A 22,659-nucleotide genomic window follows, 5' to 3' on the forward strand; every position below is an offset into this window, starting at 1 on the left:
AATAGTCCTCCGTTGCCCAACAACCTCAGGACCTCTACCAAGGAAAAACTATTCCACCACTATCACAGCTCCTACCACATCTTACACCCCACCCGGCATCTTAAAGGCAGTCGTCACCAGTTCTTTCTTCCTGAAACTCCTCTTTCCGATTCTTATTTGCCTTTTTGTTGTGACCTTACCCTCTGAAATAGGGTCCTATGCTGGCTTTATTTACTTTTTTTCAAAGTCTGAGCAAAGTAAAAATATTATCTTAAAGCATACACATATGATCGCGTGTTCATCTCAAACAAAACTGAAAGGTCTGGATATAAACAGACAATATGTAGGCAAAGACACTGTGATTACTTCTCTATACTGTGTGGGGAATGCAAAAGGAGAATTTATCCATAATTTGAAATTTCCTAATCAGCTATATTCTGAGGGAAAACAGAGGTCGAGTGTGGGAGGGAATGGCGATAGAAGAGACAGATAGGCAAAGTCACTGACAGGAAAATCTGAATAAACAGAGTAAGTAAAGAACCTTGGGTTCACATTTCCAAGCGGCCAGGAGGCTAACAAGCTATTCTGTACCTCACAGTCATCTTGAAGAAGAAACCTCTGCCCATCCCACTTTAACATCTGTCTCCCTCTCCGACTCCAGAAAACACACAAAAATCCTTCAGCACGAATACCACAATGGTCTCACACATCACACGCCATGTTAATTTGCAGTTAGAAGTTAAGAAAAAGCACATAAGTATATGATGAACCCAAAGTTAATGGACCAAATGTTTTCAGAGTTACTTGTGTACATCCCCAGGGTCAAATTCAACCCTCAGAAATCCACGTGCAGTTTCCATAGAAATAACTATAAATACTGAGCAGGGAAAAATAGCTGTAGTCAGTTTTTTTTTCTCTGTATTGACACATGGTCTTTATTCTCTTCTGGCTTTATCTTTTGAATGGCAAGTTTTGGCTTGGTTTTATTTATGCAATGGAACGTCATCAACTCAAACACACCTTCAAGAGAACCAGAGTAAAATCCTCATTGTGGGGATCAGTGAAGAAGCAGAAAAAACTTGGCAAGAAAAAGCAAATCAAAGAAGTTCATGAAACACATTTATTTTATTGGGCTATGAAAAAAATACAGACTTGGAAAGCGACTATGATGTAACCTCAAAGGAAAATAAATAGTTAACAGAGGTGAAAATATCAATCAGCAAGCATCAAGGCAAATGAGTAAAAAAAATCCGTGGCCAAGGCTAGTGTAGATAAAATACGACACGGGCAATGAATACATACAATCGGGGCAGGTGCGCGGAGCATTAACAAGGGAGTAGAAATGAGTAGGAAGTTGTTTCCTAGTTAGTGATATGCACTTTTTCATTTCTCTCCAGGAGAGTTTTTATTTCCGCAAAAGAAGAAAAAAGAAAAAAAATAACCCTTACTTTTAATAAAGTTTTAATAACATGAATTGCAATGAGTCTTTTAACAACAATACCAATATGTAATATGCTAGTGTCAGACTGATTAGAAAATATGATTATGTAATGATTTAAAAGTTTAATTGTATATAGACATCCTAGTAAAATAAGACTCTTGTCCAAGTAATAAAAATTACAAATTTATGTCAATGGCTCTCTGTATAAAATTAAGTAAAAAATCAACAATATAAAAATCTCATAAATTTCAAATAATCCAAATTTTACTTGCAGCATGAATCTATGGATTTACTGCATTTGTTTTTACCATACACCACACTCATATTGTTGGAGGCCACTAGACTTTCTGGTGAAAACTTTATTTATTATGACTTTATGAATCAAGAGGAAAATGAGGGAATTCCCAGGCCACCCTATATGACTGTAGCTTATTATAATTACTCTACAGATACAATAAAAAATAATCTATTTAAATTGCTTTTTGTTATCAGGGCTTTGAGGGAACAAACAAAATTAGAACACGATTTTAAAATGCTGCTGAATGGTATATAGCTTAGAAAATGATTTTACTATGTTAGGAAGTCCCAAGGATCATAAATAAGTGATCAGTTTGGTCAATTTAACTTACATGTAAACCGATTCCGTTCTGAGCAAAATTTGGCTTGGGGCAGAGTTCTGTTGTGTTACGTGATTCCTTAGGTCAAGTTCTGTGTCCAGCTTCTTGGGGTAAGAGTGCAGGATACTGGTACCACAATTCTGCTCACCTGACAGATCCTAACAAAGGTCCAGGCATCTCAAAGAAAGTCTAAAATGAAATGTGAATCACTTACACTTAACATGTTATTAGAGGTGTTTGGTTTTGGTTTTAAAAGAAGGATGGATTTATAAGAGTTTACTTGTAACCTCTAGATTTCTAGTCGGAGAAACTGAAGACTGAGAAGAGTTTATTTCTAAAACCAGGGCTGGTGTAGATCTGAGACTGACAGTGTAGACGCATGAAGTGTTTGTGCAGTGTGACTCACATGCCCAAATGAAGCCCTTCTCGGGACAACAGGTAGAAGCCAACTGTTTGCTACTCTGAGATTCCTGTCCCCAACCCAGAGGAGCAACCAGGAGGCAAACTCACAAAGTTAAGTCAGAGAACCATGGCAGTACCATAAACTGTGCCTGAAAACTAGTAGGCAGTTCGTGCAGACTGGCCCGGAGGGCATGGGGAGAAGAGCAGAACTCAGCATATGCAACACAGCTTGTACGTAGTACCCTCAGAACAAGAGTAGTCCAAATGCCAAGGGGTTGGTCTGGGGTATTAGAGTCACAGGAAGTGTAATAAAGGATAACAGTGGTGTCTGATCAAGGGAGGAGATGCTTGGGGCACCTCGGTGGCTCAGTCAGTTAAGCATCTGACTTCGGCTCAGGTCATAATCTCACGGTTGGGGGGTTTGAGCCCTGCGTCTGGCTCTGTGCTGACAGTGCGGAGCCTGCTTGGGATTCTCTCTCTCTCTCCCTCTGCCTCTGTCCCTCCCCTGCTCATTCTCTCTCTCTAAGTAAACAAATAAACTTAAAAAAAAAAAACAGACCTTTAAAAAAACAGGGAGGAGATGATTTTCCTCCCTTCAAGTGTTAGCACCATGTAAATCAGAAGAAGGGTGCACAGCCTCTAAGTTAGCTCTCAGGAAGAGCTAATAAGTTGATGCCCTAGGAACAAGACAAAAATTCCAGACACCAAAACTGCCAATTTACTAGCAATACCTGCATGGTGAGACATTATAACACTTTAAAATGTAGGCAATCATCACCACGGTGGACATAATGCAGGGAGGAATTAAGAATAAATTAACTCTATTGAGGAATAAATTATGTGTTTCACTTGATAAATAAATAGGATGTTATTTTCTTTAAAAAAAAAAAAAAGGACCAAGTCCATTTTTAAACAGAGTTAAAAATTTAACAGAGTTAGCTGAGTTCAACAAAGATTTGTTGAATACTAAGATTCAAGTACTGTCAGGTCCCAGGGATATCAAGATGGCTATGACAGGATCTTGACCCTTGAATAGCTCACTCCTGCCCGCTGATGACATGCTAATTAGCTTTAGATACAGACTTGGTATAAGATTCGCAGCTGCTGCAAGATTGTGACATCCCCGGCATTTCTTTGGTCTGTTTGCATGTATGATATGCAGCACACTTGCACAAAAACACCTGTATCCACAGGGACATTTAGTTCCAGTGATGACACTGAAAACTGAGTTATTTGAATGTTCACATATCATTTTTTCCAGGAGATACACCACTTTTTCAAAGGGAAAGAGCTAGTGTACTTTATATAACTGCCTCAGGGTGCTGTACTCAGCCAGTAAACCTGGTTTCCATTTCTCGCTGCGCAGCCACTCCTTAGCAAGGAACCTTTAACAAGGTGCCTAATTTTTTTCTCCCATTTATTTTACTCAACATAAAATAGGATCAGGACAGGGTGGGGGTGGGGAAGTGCGGTAAAGAGAGGAGAAACAATAACGACCTTAATGTTGCTAGGATGAGTTAGATGAGCATAAAATTCTTCTTTATTTTTTGGAGGAAAGATGTAGGAAAAGAGGTATTAGTGGTAATCATAGCTAATATCAAGTTTAAGAAATAATGTCAGGTATTGTTAGTCTAACAATAATTTGATGAACTATTTTTAATCTAACAGATTATTTCCAAGCGGGTAATATTTTTCCACGTATAGAAAAAATAGCTTATTTTTTGAAGCCTTTCGAATGTCTCACTTAAAACAGACAAAACTCTAATGCTGTCGATACTTAGCTACAGGTGAAACTGAAAAACAACTTAACGGTTTAAAACTAGTTTTAAAACAGTTTATAGCAGTTTGTTCCTCTTCCCTACCAACAGTGATGAAAAATAACAACAGCAACAAAAAAGCAAGACCAAAAAAATTTAAGAGCTCTTGTTACATGTGAATTATAGGACACTGTAGAAAAGACAGTTTATATGATAAGCAATGTGGTTTAAATTTTGCTTCACTGTTATCTAGAAAGTTTGCATGACCCAGGTAAATTCTATAGCAATGAATCTCTGAACAGTAGCATCTTCCTCTTCAAGGTTTTACTTACTTCAAAACCCCTGTCGTAAAACATAATTCGGGGTAGCAAAGTAGAAGGGAGTGAGCGGTGGCACAAATTAAGAGAAGAGCGTTAAAGAAATCAACCCAAAAAGTTTTTATGTAGTTGATCCCAAACCTTATTTGAAAAGTCTGAATAGGATGAAAGGTTTTCTCTATTCACTAGTTTCACTTAATCCTTAGTCTAAACATTTGCCCCAATAAACATTAGATTATTTTTATGTTAGCTATAAAGCTGTCAGTCCTCAATAAACAGATACACTCCCGGTGGTTTTACCTTTGCTGTCAAAGAATTGTCAATATGCATACTGGCTCTTTAAATTAAAACAAACACACAGGAAGAGAAATGTAAAACAGAATCATGCAGAGTTTAACAGGAGGCTGCAGAAATCCTAAATAAATGATAGTCCAAAGAGATGATGTTGATTAGAAGTTCAGTATACTGTGATATAAAGTCGTCAGTGTGTTGTTAGCGCCTTGCTGTCTCCTTAATGGAATGCTGTGATCTCCCCTATCCAGGTAAGCCAGACCCTTACTTTAGTGTGTCTCAATTAAATTTTATGTCTGATGTGTCTATTTGTCATAGAAAAAGAAACAAGCTCAGTGAAAGGGACACTTTGAAGATTTTTATTTCCTATGGGGACAGTTTACTTCTGTCTGGAAAGTGCCTTCATACCTTTCGCAGTTTGTTTCCCTGTGATTGAGAATGGTTATACAAGAGATGCGAAGAGATATGGAGGATTGGAAAATGCAAATCTATTTTCTGGTGGAATCTCCACCAATTTTGCAGTTGCTTTTCAAAGGATTTTTCCACAAAGGCATTTAATAGAACCATGTGACTGAAACAACTATTTTTGCTCATAGAGTTATTTCATTGCAGAATTAAGCTTTTAGAAGGCCAGCACTGTGTCTTTTAAATGTACTCTCTGTGTTGCTTAACGGAGGGCTGTGCATATATGGGCAGTCACTAAATACTATTTGCTTGCTGGGCTACAAGCGTTCTTTCAAGGTTGGTAAAGAAACAGCATAAATATAGAAAAGATACAGAAATCTGTTCTTAGCTAGAATAATATTGTTTGCCCTTCATCTCCTATATCAAAAAGCTATATAAACTTTAGGGAACTGGGTCCAAAACCACAGAGCATTTAAGAGATACTTAATAAAGTGATTGTCCACTATCACAAAAGAGGCTGTTCTTTTAATTTTGTTCACTTTAATTCTGGCTGAAATGAGTAGCTCTTTTTTTTTTTTTCTAGAAAGAAAGGAAACAAACAAGCAAAGAAAGAATGAAAGGGTCTTTTATATTGAAGGGTCCAAAATAAGAGATTAAAATAGGATGCGGGGCACTTAGAAATGTAACCTGGAAGAACAAAGAGTTTGAGGAAAAGAGAGCTGAAGGCAAATATATTGGGAATCTTGAGGTCCTGATGAATACTCCCTTTGTTCTATATAATAAATGTATGATCTTCCTTGCCAAGGCTGAAAGAAATGGATTTCCCAAGGAATGTCCCATCACTGGAGAAGAGATCTGCCATCAAAAGCCATCATGCTCTGAGGAGGTGTAGCAAAAAGATTAAACAGTTAAGACAAATGATGAGGTAAAGGAAGAAATGAAGACAGGGATGTAGAAAAAGTAAAATGTCAGCATCCTGAAAATGAGATCCACAAACATGAAAGGAGGAAATGGAGACTGTCAACTTTAAACCCATGTTTTGTATCTTGTGGCCTTGAGCAATTTGGAGTTCAAGGAGAAAGACGGGACATTCTGTTCATCACGGTATTGTTTCCAATATGTCAAACATACGTAACAGAGCCCATGCCAAAATATATCCAGTAATATCCCGTTGTCCAGAAGGAACATCTGAATAAATGTACAGGTCACATTACAAGAAGAATTTAGTGCCCTGGCAGATGTCACCAAGCAATTGGTTTCTCAACTTTCTATTTATTGTCAGAAATTTGCAACTAGCCAGTCAGCCAAAACAGAACAATTTATGTGTCTTAAAAAAAGTATTTCTTGTAAAGCAATGTAGAGGTAACCCAGATCACATAGGTTCAAATTCCTACAACCCATGAAACATCAGACAAGTTACATGAACTTTTTGACTTTGGTTGATGCATCAGTAAAATGGGAAGAATGATGGCTCCTCCCCCACAGGTTGTTGTGAGAACATAACTGAGTGTATATAAGGCACTTAGCAAAGTGCCTAGCCCCTGGTAAATTATGATTATTTTATTTGCTTAAAATGAATTAAAAAATTTATGATTCCCCTGCAAAAATATGTTATTATTATTATTTCCATACTTATTCAATCAGCTAATTACAATATGGAGTGACTACTACTGAATGCCAGTAGGATGAAACATGTTCCATCATATTTAGAATTTATAAAATAATTAACGAATTACATGCTGATGATGTAATATGTGGGTTGAAAACTCACTTAATTCTGATTTTCAGTTACAGAATTTTTCAAGATTTCCATTTAAGTCTTAAAAAAACCAGATTTCATATCTCTGGTGAAATTCCCCATCTTTTCTTTTACTTTTTCTTAAAAAAATTTTTTTAATGTTTATTTCTGAGAGAGACAGAGACAGAGTGCGAGCAGGGAAGGGCCAGAGAGAGACACACACACAGAATCTGAAGCAGGCTCCAGGCTCTGAGCCATCAGCACAGAGCCTGATGTGGGGCTGGAGCTCATGAACTGTAAGATCATGACCTGAGCCAAAGTCAGACACTTAACCGACGGAGCCAACCTAGTGCCCCTCTTTTACTTTTTCAAACGTACTTATTATATATATTTTTAAAAGCTCCTGTTTGTTAAACATAGAATTACCATATGATCCAGAAATTCCATTTATGAAAATATACTAAAAAAAATTGAAAGCAGGGTTTTGAAGAAATATTTGTCCACTGTTAATAGTAGCCATTGTTCACAATAATCAAAGGGAACAAACAACCCAACTATCCACTGACACATGACGGATAAACACAGTATGGTATATACATACAATGGAATATTATTCAGCCTTTAAAAGGAAGGAAAGTTGGGGGCACCTGGTTGGCTCAGTCAGTTGAACATCTGACTTCGGCTCAGGTCATGATCTTACAGTCCATGAGTTCAAACTCAGAGCCTGGAGCCTGCTTCGGATTCTGTGTCTCCCTCTCTCTCTGCCCCTCCCTGCTTGCACTCTGTCTCTGCCTCTCTCCGAAAAATAAATAGACATTAAGAAAAAAAGGAAGGAAACTTGGACACATGCTGCAACATGGATGAACCTTGAAGACATTATGCTAGGTGAAATAAGCCAGTTGCAAAACGACAAGTACTGTGCGATTCCCTTTATGTGAAGTACTTACAGTGGTCAAATTCATATATACAGAAAGTAGAGTGATGGCTTCCAGGGGCTGTGGGGCAGGGGAGAAATAGGGAGTAACTATTTAATGATAATACAGTGCAATGTGGGAAGATGAAAACATTCTGGAGATGGGTGGTGGTCATGGTTTCACAACAAAGTGTAAGTACTTAATGCCACTGAACTGTACATTTAACCATGATTAAATGGTAAATTTTATGTTATGGAAATGTTGCCACAGTATAAATCAAAAATTAAAAAGTCACTGTCTGATAATTCCAAAATTTGAGTCACTTATTGTTTATGTTTCTCCTGATATTTGGTTCTTTGGTCTTTTTCCCCCTAGACCCTGTGATTTTTTTAATTGAATGTAGGACATTGTGAGTAAAAAAAAATCAAAAAGCCTCTGGATGCTGGTATTTGAATAAATGTTTTCCTAGCAAACAGATGGAATATAGTAGATCATCTTCGTCTAGCTGAGGCTTGGACTTAGGCTTTGTTAGAAACAATGTAATTAGGGGCATCTGAGTGGCTCAGTTGGTTAAGCGTCTGACTCTTGATTTCAGCTCAGGTCACGATCTTCTGGTTGGTGGGATCGAGCCCTGCATCGGGCTCCTCGCTGACAGTGCAGAGCCCACTTGGGGTTCTCTTTCCCTGTCTTTCTGCCCCTCCCTTGCTTGTGTTCTCTCTTCCTCTCTCTCAAAATAAATAAACTTAAAAAAAAAACAATGTATTTATATTTTGCCTTATTCCTAGGACAGGGCCCTTACTTTTGGGAGTGGACATTCTAAGCCTCAACTAAAAACCTGTTGTGTTTACCAGAACTCTTCACCTGGCTGGGTTTGAACTCCAACCTTTGTCTCCCCAGCATCATGGGACTGCTGAACTCTCTGTTCCTCTCCATAGTCTCTAGGCTTCTGGGATTTTGTTTGTTTGGTTGTTTGTTTGGTTGTTTGGCTGAGTTTGTTGGAGTTTTTTCCTGTTCACTTGCAGTTTAGGAGTTGGCGAATGCCTCAAGGGGAAGTTGCGTATAAACCCAAAGTTCACTTCTCTCTAGTTTCTCTCTTCTGTGGGATTTTTGCTTCTCATGTCCCAGCCATACGATAGCTCTGAACACCAATCTCCAACTTTTGTCCTCAAATAAGACTTGGTCTTAACTCCCTTCCCCAGCCTTCCCACAAGGCTTAGCAAAGAATGGAAAAAGCCTGAGTAAATGTAGAGTTCACTGAGGTGGGCTTTCTTCCCTCCCATCTTGTAGCGCCTTGCAAGTTCTGCCTGCTTTGATGACTCTCTAATGCCTTCAAAAGCAGTTTTGTGTACTTTGTCCAATGTTTGCAGTTGTTTTCAGCAGAAGGGTTGTTCTGGTACAAACTATTCTGTGGTTGCAAGAACCAAAAGTTAGTTTGCATAGTCTTTTAAGAGTCTAACTCTTTTTTAAAAATTTTTGCTTAATGTTTATTTTTGAGAGAGAGACAGAGTGTGAGCAGGGGAAGGGGCAGAGAGAGAGGGAGACACAGAATCTGAAGCAGGCTCCAGGCTCTGAGCTGTCAGCACAGAGCCCGATGTGGGGCTTGAACTCATGAACTGTGAGATCATGACCTAAGCCGGACACTTAATCAACCGAGCCACCCAGGCATTCCAAGAGTCTAACTCTTGATTTGCCTCTAATTCTGTTTTAAATATTCTTTTGCTTTTACTTTAACTCATCTTTTTATTGACCAGAATATTTGGTTTATATTTATACTGTACTGGCTCACTGTGTTTATTAAACCCTAGGCAGGTAAGTGTTGTAAGTACAACAGTGAAGACAGAACACATTCTAAGCAAGGTGGGTAGGTTGTTTGCCTTTGCTTGGATCTTCATCAGCCCTTCCTGTTTCCCTAACAAAACCTGGCAATGCCACCACCTGGCAACACCTGTCAATGGTGAATCCCCTGAATCTAAAAACTAAATGCCCAAATCCAACTAATATGAAACTAGAAATCATTCAATTAAACTCAGCAAACATAAATTGGATGATGATTACATACAAAGAATTGTATGATACACTTTAGAAGCCCCAAAGAGATTTCATCAGAGCTCTACACATTTAAATAACTGTGAATAGTTTAAATAATTAGCTACAATATAAAGTAATTGTAATGAAATCAGTTAAAAATTATTGTGTGCATACTTAAACATCATCTATTAAACTAAGTGCTGGCAACATAGTAGATACTAATATTCCATGCAACAAATAAAGAAACAGAAGTACAATGACATTCAGTAATTTGCCAAGGTCCCCAAATTTACATGTGGGGTTCTAATCCAGGTCTCTTACACTCTGAAGAAGGTGCCATAAGAGAACAGGTAGAGAAAATTATTCCCATTTTGGATAATGAGAGAAGGCATTAAAGAAAAGGTAGCATACCAGCTGGGCACTTATAGATGACCAGAATTACCAGAGCTGGACAAAAGAAAAAAATGCCATTCTGGGCTGATGAACGTGTATGAGGAAAAGCACAGAAAATTGTTTTAGGAGCTATAATTGGTCCAGAAGGGCTTGAACACAGAGGCATGTGATGACACTAGGTAAACAAAGCTGGAAGACTCAAAGCAGATATGGAGAGTCCCAAATAAATACCACGTTGAGGGTTTCAGATTTGTTTGTGTATTTTTTTTTATCATCACACAATTTCTGTGGATCAGGCACCTAGGCATGGCTTAGGTATGTGTCCCTGACTCAAGGTCTCTCATGGGACTGTAGTCAAACTATCAGTTGGGCCTGAGGTCTTGTCTGGTTCACACAGGTGGTTGTGGGTAGGATTCAGTTCCAAGTTGTCGTTAAACAGAGGCCCTCAATTTCTCATTGGTTATTGGCCCGAGCTACCTTAAGTTCCTTGCCACACGGGCTCCTCCATAGCGGAGCTTACTTCAAAGCAATAAAAATGTAAGAAACCAAAAGAGGAAGAAGAAGAAGAAGTGTCTAACTAGATGCAAGCCAGTTTTTTACATACTAATCTCAAAAGTGACATTTCATAATTTCTGCCATATTCTCTTCATTACAAGAGAGTCAATAAACCTAATCTCTGCTTAAAAGGAGGGGATTATATATACAAGGACATAAATACAAGGGGGCAGGGATCAGTAGGGCCATCTTAGTGGCACCCTATCACATGGATCAACAAGAAATCAACAAAGATTTATGAATGTGCAGGTGACATAATTTGGCTATCGGCATTCACACGAAAGACTAGAAAGTCATTCAAAATTTCTCCTCACTCAACACCGCTATCCATCATCAATTCACTCCAAGGAGTTTAGTTGTCAGCATTTTCTCTTTAGAGCGGTACATAAAATGATAGCACATCTTACAATCATCCGTGTCTTAGATCCCACAGAAAAGGACAGGAGTCCTATGGTGACTTCTGAGAGAGCAGTTTGAAAATTCAGGTGTAGACAGAAGTCAGACCATGTGAATTAAGGAGTGAACAAGTGGTCAAGAAATATTTTTGGAATCTAACACATATATTTTTTTACACATGAAGCCAGATCTCTAGTAATTGATATGTCCTGTTGCTGAATGGATTGCATTGAAATATTCTTTTAATTTTGGTCCCTTTATAAATAGTGCCAACTTCTGGGAATTTTAGTATTTGAGTTTTGAAATGCATGTTGACCTATTCACTGAAAACTGTTAGGATACAAAATGGTAAGGACACCAGGCCATGTCCTTTTTCTCATTTTGGTTCTTGATTCTTCTAATTTAGGAAAAGCTTCATGCAAAGAAATCTAAAAACTAATTCATCTAACAGAAAATTACAAACTCTCCTTAGCAGTTTCCAAAACTCATCTCACACTTTATCTCCTTTTTTGTTGCCACTGAGACTGTGTCTACATTAGAATTCCTGGTACCCAGGGCTTTGTTTCCCTACAAGTTCACTGTGGCCAAAGAGAATTATGAACAGTGTTTATCAGCAGGAGAACAAGGCCACTGAATATGGCTGGTCATATTCCTTTAGATTTTGGTGACCACATATTTTGACATATATAGCAGTCATAGGTGATTTTCACCCCATCTGATAATTCATCCAAGAAACTTTGATTAAATGCCTTATCTCATGTTTCATGAGGTTTTCCTGGTTATTACCCAATATTCAAGTTGAGTTAGGCAAAGGTACTAACAAGTCAAATAACTAAGTTCATGCCGTGTGTTGTTTTTTTTTTAAATTTTGATGGTACATTTATTTAACATATCCAAAACATCATTTTCACATGTAATTCTTTTGCATTCTTTTTTATACACAAATTCTTTACATTCCTTTTACACACAAAGTTTTCAAAATCCAGTACGTGTTTTACACTTAAAGCACATCTCAGTTAAGTTCCTTTTGAACAGGGCTCTGTCCAAAGGATTATGGACCTCTATCTTGGTCTCATGGGATGACGGTGGCACACTTCAGAATACATTTTCAGTCCAACTGCATTTGTTCAAGATGTGATTTAAAGAAAAAGCGCACCTTTGTTTTCTTTGAGTGCCGATCTTAGGAACCAATCTATTATTCTGGGACTCTCACTAACCTCCTTTCTGCTGAAGTTTGCTGGTTTGCAGAATGTAATCAACCATAGCAGATACTACCTTCTCCTACTTCCCACCCCTCCGGGCGCTATTCAGCAAAGTGAGATGAGATATGTGACAATGTTTTGAACCCATAATGGGGACAGCATAAATCTGAGGTGTAGCTTCTGCTATTACTAATACCACTATTAAGTTATTGACAGAATAGGGAGCATGATACAGGATGCAGAAGATCTTGGATGAAAGCTCACCCCAACAAACAGCAGCTATGGGATGCCGGGCAAGTCCCTTATTCTTATCAGTTTCCCTACCAGAAAACTAGAGACCATACTCCCCACCTGCCTGTTGCCTTGTTCTTGTGAGCAACAAGTGAGGTAAGACATGTGGACACATTTCACAAACAGTAAAGGGTCAAATGGTAACAATGGTTTTGAATATAATCACTGCTATAGCAAGAGTGTCTGAACCTATTCCTTTCTTCCAGTTTCAAACCATCTGAAATACTGGGAGGAAAGGTAAAGCTAAAGTCATGAGACTAGACAAAAACTTCACGAACTAGTGACAAGAGCATTGCAATTGGGTGAGGAAACAGATTCCCAAGCAGGAACTGAACAGAAACTTACCGTAATTAACATACACTCTCCAGTGGTATCTGAGTCATGGAACTTACAGAGAAAATGTAGCAATCTAAACTATACGCAATTCAACTTAGTTTAAATACATGTATGCGGGCATGTATGTATGTATCAATATTTTTTAACTTCTTAACAGTGTTCTAAAATATTAAAAATCCATATGACCTTTTCTTTCCAAGGAAAATAAAATGGGATCAAATTTTCATATGACCAGGGGAGAAGACTTCCTAATAGAAGACAGAAAGATGTAATTCTATGATATCTGAGACACTAGCTGAAATCAATGAGTATGATAAAATATTAACTCCTTTAACCTTGTCATGTCAAGCTATGCCTAAGTTATTTCCTATAATAAGAGAATCAGACAAAGGTAGAAGTTTTAGGAGATTTTTCTTTCTCATTCTCATCTGAAAATGTTCAGTTTAACAACCACTAGAAAAAGGATTATGGTTTTGGTAAAGATGTTTTCTCCCAAGGTGACTATGCATCTAGTTCATCAGAAATCATCAGAGGAAGTTAAAATAAAGGCTTGAAAAGATTTCCATTTGGACATCTCCCATTGACTACAGAATCCCCTCACCTCCCATTAACACTCTATAAAACATGGGGAATATCTGCTCAGGCTCTGGATTGAGACGCGAACGTTCCCGAAAGACAGCTACTTCCACCCAAACAACTGGTCCTCCTTTTCCTTCTTGTCAGCACCGTGAGCTGGGAGAGGCTGTGTTTGGTCTCTTAATCAGGCCTTGCTGACGAGCTGACATCACTGCAAACGTTTTCACTTATTCTTTGGCAACACTTAAATCCTTGCCAAAGGCCAGGCAGTAAGTCTGAAAGCATTGTTAGCAAGCGGCTGGGGGAGTTGGAGTGTGACTGTCAGCTAGCAATCTATGGTGATGACAGGAGGGAAATCTAGGAGCTGAAACCATTCTAAAGGTCACCCTGTGGGCAGAACAAAAGGCCTCTGACGGAGCTCTGGGACATGGAAGCCCAGGGATGCTGCTATGTGAGCACTCTGGAAATTCATTATCCTCTCCCTGATTGTAAAGACCAATACAGCTCAAACCAGCAACTATCTGCCTTTGCAGTGGTGTAAAATAATCTGGTAAAACAGAAATGCCCCATAATGTACCAATGGCTCAACTTTCTGTGTTTTGCAACATATTCTTCTGTAGTATTTTCTCTTTACCCTACATCCTTTCATTTTCAACCTTGAATTGCTAAATAATAAGAGTTTAAGGTTCTTAGCAATGTACATTTTATGACTAAAATTTTATGAGTATAACATACTGAAGCACTGATAAGCCATTTTTAAAAGGAACACAGATAATGCAGGAATAATCAGAATAGGTCCATGCCTGAATCGAGATCATCTCTTTTTTCTCATTCCAAAACTGGGGAAGATTTGGAAGAAGAAAATGGCTTCCATCTACTGGGTGCCATAATCAGGACCTGGGTACTGGGTCATTTGTAAAACCTGCCGGAAAGATTTGCTATAGTTTATTCTCCAAACTCTCACCTACTGTGTTATTTCTTTTCTTATTCTCCCCCCACCTCCCTACCTCGCTAGATGGAAGACACTTGTTGTGCCATCATTAAGAAGCCCAGGCAGGTCAGGGCAGAATCCTGTAGTGTGGAAGCAAGAGCAGCTGGGATTGTCTGCTTTCCTCCTTATCACCACAGAAAAATGAGGGAACAGGGAACCAATGGACAGCATTGGTGACTACAGTTAATAATTCTGCACTGCATACTTGAAAGTTGCTAAGAGAGTAGATCATAAATGTTCTCACCAAACACACAAGAATGGTAATTATGTGAGGTGATGGATGTGTTAACTCTCCCTATCGTGGTAATCATTATGCAATGCATACGTATATATCGACTCATCACATATTACACCTTAACCTTCACAATATTATATGTCAGTTATATCTCAGTAAAGCTGAGACAAGGGAAAGCTGAAAAACAAGGGAGCACTCAATGGAGGTCCTCTGGGTACTAGGAAGGGTCTCTTCGGTAAGACAGAATGGAGCAGAGAGGGTACTCGAGACACCAGGAAACTCACACAGAAGGCACAGTGCACATCTGGTACCCAAAGAATGAACTCACTATGGTACACCAGGCTTGCAAACTCAGTCAATACCCAACGATCTACTCACAATTGATTTGCACTGCAGATTATGCGCTTAGGGGCCTGGGAAACAGTCTGCAATTATTCATGTGAGTGAAAACTCTGCACTGGTTAAGTAGCAGTGAGTATACAGTGACCCGTGACTCACTTGTAATGTGAACTCCTGGGTCTACATATAAGACCCTCAGATAAGAGGAAACAGCCTCAGGATCCAGGGAATAGTGATGTTAAGAGCCACCCACTCCAGTCTGGCTTGGCAATACTGGGTAGATGAGCTGGTTTCTGTTGGATGAGAAGTGGGGTAGAGGGGAGAGAGAAAAAGCAGCAGCAACTACGGGGCCTTGTGAAGTTGGAATGTGGCTTAGGTGGTGAGGATGCTGACTGCTCCAATAACTGTGATTCCTGCGAAGAGTTAGCCTCCATTGTCTCTTCAAGTCCAACACTTTCCCACACTTCCATGTGACAGTGAGGGGGTTTCCAGGGGCTACCCAAGAGGTTTTCTCTAGGGGTGAACTTTTCTGTTTAGAGATGGTGTTTGAAAATCACCTGGTTGTGTTACATTAGGCAAATCATGTTTTAAAAAGTAGATGCACTAAGACATCAAATTAAGGTAAAGATCTTGGAGTTAGTCCACCTGTAAAAAGAAAATGTCCAAATCTTGCCAGGTTGTTGTTGATTTTGAATTGCAGACGTCCCCCTTCCTTTGTGTCACAAGCCACTCATTCCCCTTAATGAAAACAAGAGGGAGTGATTATACCTCCTGGGGCTGTGCCATTCATGCCGTCTGAAAGGCCCTTAAACGAGTGGCACATTATCTCACACATCTGGAGTTTACCAAATTAGCCAATTATGCTGGAGCTCATAAAACGAGGCCTTAAATGTCATTTAACTAGAAAATATTATAATCACCAAGTGGTCTGATTGTAAGATGATACTTGGGGCAGCATCAGCGGTTACAGAAAACAAATCGTGAAGCAAAACACAGTTCAAATACCCCCCAAACGCAACCACATATTTTCTACAGTAATACTTTCTGAAGAATACCATATTTCTGAAGGCACCAGCAATCAACATGTTTCTCATTTGAAACTAAGTTTAATCCGACCTAGTTGTTTCCTAGTTATTTGCCTTGGGCAAACCAACGTGCATGAATTTTTCTCAGAAGAAAACTGAGGAACATGCAGGATGAGAGCCGACGGGAAACCATGAACTTATCAGATATGGATCCGTTTGTAAGGGATGGGACAATAACTGGATTAAGAGTCTTGAGTTATCAGAGGTTTGTGGTGCTGTCTCTGAACTGACAAGATTCAGTTCACTGAGCGTATATGGTCTCTCAGAGTTTTTGTACTTTACCTGAAGGAAGAGAGAAAAGCTGCTTTAAATTGCTACATGATTTTGGGGGTAGGAATACGGAAAGTTGTAGCAGAGTTACTTAAAAATTAGGGGTTTATGGGGCGCCTGGGTGGCACAGTCGGTTAAGCGTCCGACTTCAGCCAGGTCACGATCTCGCGGTCCGTGAGTTCGAGCCCCGCGTCAGGCTCTGGGCTGATGGCTCAGAGCCTGGAGCCTGTTTCCGATTCTGTGTCTCCCTCTCTCTCTGCCCCTCCCCCGTTCATGCTCTGTCTCTCTCTGTCCCAAAAATAAAAAAATAAATAAATAAATAAAACGTTGAAAAAATTAGGGGTTTATAGCCACTCATTTCACATTGCCTTCTTTTCATTTAATAAATAACAAAATTTGGTGTTTAGTAAAAGGTGATGTAAGACAACGGAAAAACCATGACATGCTGCTAGTATCTGTGTGACTTTGGGCAAGTTATTTAACTTCTCTGATCTTCAGACACCTCATACAAAATACAGACATAATGCTGTCTTGTGTTGAGAATAGTGCTGTGTTCCATATAAGGTTTGAAAAGTCCCTAGCATCGTGTCTGTTACACTGAAGAAACAAATATCAGTTTCACGTCTTTCTTTACCTATGTTATCAGGATATCTTAAGTTCTGTTTTAATTCTTTTTCCTCTTTATTTCAGGAAGAATGGCCACTAGGAGCTTACAGAAGAGGAAGAGGGAGAGACAGGCAGTCCTGGTTTTACATTAGCATAATTTATAATCCTCTCGCCCATCTGTGCGCATCTCAATCACTCTCTTTAAAGGAATGACAGGTACAAAAGAGACTAGAAAAGCTTTCAGGAGATACCCTGAAGCAGAAGGAAGTAAGATGTGATGCAGGAACACACGGTAAATGGAGACACGAGCTGCTGTTTGCCAGGAGAATTTATAAAACAAAACTAATTGGTTTTAAAGGTGCCTCATCAGCTAGGCTAAATATGTCTTCTGGGCTCACTATTTCAGTAGATGGACCTATGAGTTTATTTTTGCCAAACCTGAAAAAGAAGAAGAATCATGGTGACGATGGAGGTACTCTCAACAGTGACAAAGTTCTTCCCCGTGAGTTCTTTCTTCTCCATTAGCTAAAACAATGATAGCCTCTTTGGTAAAAGCCAACTAAGTGTGATGATTCCATATAGTAGAAGTTCTTGCCCAGAATTTGGAAGGCCTTTTTTTGGGTAAAGCTGGGTTGAAAAAACCATGTGTTTCATTAAAGTACAATATATCTATGTTTTTAGTTCTTAAAAGAATCTTAGAAATGGTAAAGGGATTTGGACCCATGTATTTGAGCCAATGTCTCTTGGAAACATGAATTCTGGGCAGAGAAATAGGGAGCTTCATCTCTAAGAATGGTGATGAGTATCACTTCACTTTCTTACAGCAGAGAGGAAAATGGGAGATCTGTGCAGACATCAAGTATATTATCAGACTTTAATGTTCTTAAATAACAGAAAAGGAATAGCTTTCAAAACCTTTAACTTGGAGGATATAGGAAAAACGAGGAGAGATGAACTGTCTCACCTATGTTAATAGTCAAATTGACTTGTGTTGTATCTCTACAGCCACAGACCGAATGGGGCTGTAGGCACCTGAGTGAGAAAAACATCTTTGAAAGCAGTGTACTCTAAAATATAAAGAAGAAAATCAAAAGGAACTGCTTTCACTAGGAAAAAAAAAAATCAACACAACATGCATTAAAAGGTTTTCTTTTTTTAACTTAACTCTATGAAATGTTCTTGCTCGGTATCAAAAATAACAGGCAGCTTTTTCTTTTGTGTTTTAACAAATATTCACATCTCTAAGACGAGAGGTCTCTGGCTTTTGGCTAATAACATGCCTAGATCTAAAGGCATTACAGAAAGTATGTCAATTTGCTCTAGAAACAATTATACATACAATCTAGGAAAAGGCCAATTTTACTATGCAAGGACCACACATGCTGTATGTTTGTTGTATTACTTGATATCAAAGCAGAAACATCAAATTCTTCCTAACACACATGAAATAAAGAGCCTGGCTAAGGAACTCCCACATCTAATTCAGAGATATCTGTTACAGCTTACAGAACTTGGCAATGCTACTACTACTCTTTAACTGGGAAGGGACACTGCTATTGACTATATAATACACTATGATTTGTTTAACTTTATGTATATTTTGGGTAAACTGAGCATGAGTTTGATCCCAACTGTCATAAATGCACGTATATTACCAATGCACAGCACTTAGGTACCACATCACCACAGTAATAATAGCAAGAATTTGCTGCTTCTTTGTCACTAGATCTTCTAAAGATATTTAATCAGGTATCCAGATCTTATCATAACTTCAGAAGGGGTAGTCAATAGCAAGAATTATCATCTCTGTTTCATTTTGCATCATTACGATTTTGATGTGATGACATTTATTCATTTAACATGCACTTACTATCTCTACTCAGTGCTAAATGCAGGCACAGGGGATACAAAGCTAAATGAGAAATTGCCCTTAGGGCGAGAGAAAGGAGATAGACAGAAAACAGCCATAATAAATTAGACAGGTGCATGCTATATTTTGTATAGCATACAAGAGTGATTGGTAAAGAAAGCGTGTGGTAGAGAAAAGATGGTCAGAGGGGGAGAAATGTGAGGGCACTCTTGAATGAGGAGGGATAGTTTCTTGTGTGGATGAGGGGGTTGGTCCTGCAGGAATAAGATAAAGACTAGCATGCAAAGCTATGAGAATGTGAGCAGGCTGGCTGTTTTTAGAGCAGATCTGTGAATGGGGAACGAGCCTGGAGAAAAGGAGGGCCATACTAGGCTATGCTAGGGCCATACTAGGATGCTAGGGCCATACTAGGAAGGGCTCTGTACCATGATAAGTTTAGACTTTATACTGCAGGGCATATTTTTATATACTAACCAAATACTCCAAAATTAAAATAATTAAAACAGTATAATGCTGGCAGAGAGATAGATAAACTGATGAAACAGAATAAGAAATGGAGAAAGAGAATAGAAAATTTAGATGATGTATACGTGGACGTTTAATACACAAAAAAGTTAGCATTTCCAACGAGGGAGTAACAGATGGATTTTTCAACACGTGGTGTTTGGACAATTGACTAGCCATTTGAAAATAAAATTTAATTCCTATATGCCACACAGCATATTAAAAAAACAATTCTCAGACGGATTAATGACTTAAATGTCAAACATACCAGAAGAAAATGTTTATAATCTTGGGGCTAAAATATCCTTTTTTTCTAATGTGACAATGGGGTCAGATATCACAAAGAACAAGATAGATATAATCACAAAACCACAATCTTCAAAAATCGCAAAGTTCTGAAAGGTGTAAGACATTGTAGCTCTAAGGCAAATGGCAAGCTGGGGAAAATATTTGCAATCTATGTCATTGTTAAAGAATTAGTACCTATAATATATACGGAGCCCCTACCAATCAATAAAAACTCTAACTTAAGAGAAATGGGCAAGAATATAAATAAGCAATTCATAACAGAAATGACATTTAATGGTATAAAAGCATGCTCAATCCCAGTTATAATCAAAAGAATGCTTATAGACTATTTTTCACCTATTAGATTCTTTTTTTAAAGTTTACTTATTTATTTTGTGAGAGAGAGAGAGGAAGCGGGAGAGGGGCAGAGAGAGAGAGAGAGAGAGAGGGAGGGAGATATTGAGAGAGAGAGAAGCTCAAGCAGGCTCCACACTGTCAATGCAGAGTCCAACACGGGGCTTGAATCCTCAAACTGTGAGATCATGACCTGAGACGGAATCAAGAGTTGGACGCTGAACCGACTGAGCCACCCAGGCATCTATGTAAAAAAAATACTCTTTATCTGATCATCTAGTAGACAGGATAACAAATGTGACACATCAACTTTTGACACAGTTCTGTTTTGATTGAATATTCATAAGCTGCAATGCAAATAAGGAACACATTTGGGCACTATATTCAAGAATCAAAATAAAGAACTATTACATTTAGATAGCTGCTGTTATGAGAACTTGAAAAAAATCTTAATGGCACAAAATAGAAATTGTCTTCCAGTCAGCAAATTGAATATTAATATCATTTTTGTGGTGGTTCTTATGGTATACATATTTAGTTTTCAATTGTATTATCAGGAAAAACTAAAAAAATATGGGAAGGCACCCTTTTAAATATTTTCCCTTAATAACACTAGGAAAATGAAACATTAAAAATGAAAAAAACATGTAGTAATATGTTAAATGTCTATATTAACATAAAGTCCATACATGAAGAACTGTACTTACCCTTCTATTCGGAAAATTGTTCGAAAACTGTCTCCCAAGCTTTTATAACTGTTTGGATCAGTTGCACATCTCTGAATCTGGAACCTAGAAACAAAATCAAACAAAAAATCGAAGTTAAGGAATTGCCAGATGACTTCCCTCATTTTTCAAAGTCTTGGGAAACTCAGCCTTTTCAGGTTAATCTAAAATATTCTGGTTTTTGCTATCGACTTTATTGATTTATTTGCCTCATATAATCCTTACCTTATTTTTGTAGCCTTTAAAATTCTATTTCTCTGTATTTTAATAGAAACTATAGAGTTTTTTTTCATCTGTTTCTTAGCCAGGCAGATGCACCCTGAGGCATTTATGCCTTTTTCTTTTGTGAAACGCATACACAGATGTCATAGATTGTTTAATGTATAATTCAGAAATCTGAAGGTGCATATGAAATAAATAAGTAGCTGTATTTCTTATCTTAATTAGTACCCCCTTGATGGTAATTTAATAAAAAGTTTAAATACAGAGCCGCTAATATGGCCTAACTTGGATCCTGATTGTGAATTTGAAATTCATTCTGGCAGACAGGAACCTGTGCTTAGGGGAAGAGAATGAATTTGTATTGTGATACAGTTTACAATCACTAATTCTACTTCATGATGGAGCAGAGTTGGTCTTTACTTTCAGGCTACCTGAACCCTTCATATATGGTCTGTATATAGTTGGTGCTCGATTAAAATGTATTCCATTTTAGAAAGCTAAATTCTGTTTTTTTCTTCTTTTCGGTTATGATCATGCATCTCAGGACTCTAACCTTCAACCTGTGGAAGTTTCCCAGTGTCAGGGTCTTAACTTATTTATTTTGTATGCTACTCTGGGGTTTGTTTTTAAAGAGATTTATGACAAGTACTCTCATTTCTCTATACCCCAGTTCTCCATTTTTGAGTTTCTTTAGTCTGCTCTCACCTGGTGTTTACCTTCCTTGTCCCAATTCTTAGTTAAGGCCTTTCTGCTCTTCCTTCCATAATTTTATGAAAAATTTTAAAAGGAATTTTCAAAAACACATCTTATATTGTCTACTTTGAGATACTTTTCTGAGATTGTTGGATTTATGATTCTACTTCTAAGAATAATGTATTTTATGGCTCTAGGCCACAGGGAATTATGCTGAAAACGGATACATATATCACAGAAAAGAGTTAATATTTCACTTTGATTGAAACAGCTGGGCATAGGAAAGGAATGAGTCTATTATAAGACTGGAAAGTGAGGCTAGATTACATTTGATTTGGAGAGTGGAGAGTTGCTGAATATAATCGTGCGGGAGGGTAGCCATTCTGAGATGGAGGAAGTTGAGTAGTCCAGTAGAGTTTTCCCAGCAGACCACATACAAATAACTACAAAAATATTTACTGCTTGATTGGGTGGATTGGAATGGCAGTATGGAGGGCAGAACAACCATGAAGGCAATAGGATGATCTAGGTGAAGATAGTAATGTCAGAATATGAATGGAGGCAACAGAAATGTAAAGAAAGGGGTAAGCTTGTTGAGTAATCCTTTTTCTCTTTAAATAAATGTGTGTGTGTGTGTGTGTGTTTTATGATACATTCAACATGACTCCTTGATCCTCTTCAACCCATAAAGCATTATTCTACTATTGCCAAAATTAAACAATGTCCTTAATATTCACGATGGTTTTGTTTGTCAAATTTACACCTCTATTAACGTGATCATTTTTAGAAGGTTAAATTTTTTAATTCTTAATTTTTAAAAATTTTTTTATTTTTGAGAG

At 38.1% G+C, this 22,659-nt stretch overlaps 1 protein-coding gene across 2 annotated transcripts in view; it reads right to left on the reverse strand.

The window, feature by feature from the left end:
- Window positions 1–22,659, reverse strand: part of SLC25A21 (solute carrier family 25 member 21) — a 444,650-nt gene that overhangs the window by 113,029 nt on the left and 308,962 nt on the right. For both annotated transcript variants that reach the window (XR_004343804.1, XM_032593700.1), the window contains exon 3: window positions 20,888–20,971. Coding sequence is in view for 1 of the 2 variants with exons in the window: in XM_032593700.1 (XP_032449591.1) it covers window positions 20,888–20,971 (84 nt within the window). In the remaining variant the exon portion in view is untranslated. The remainder of the gene's footprint in view (window positions 1–20,887; window positions 20,972–22,659) is intronic.

The sequence above is a fragment of the Lynx canadensis genome, chromosome B3 (genome assembly GCF_007474595.2).
Source record: "Lynx canadensis isolate LIC74 chromosome B3, mLynCan4.pri.v2, whole genome shotgun sequence".
Lineage (NCBI taxonomy): Eukaryota > Metazoa > Chordata > Mammalia > Carnivora > Felidae > Lynx > Lynx canadensis.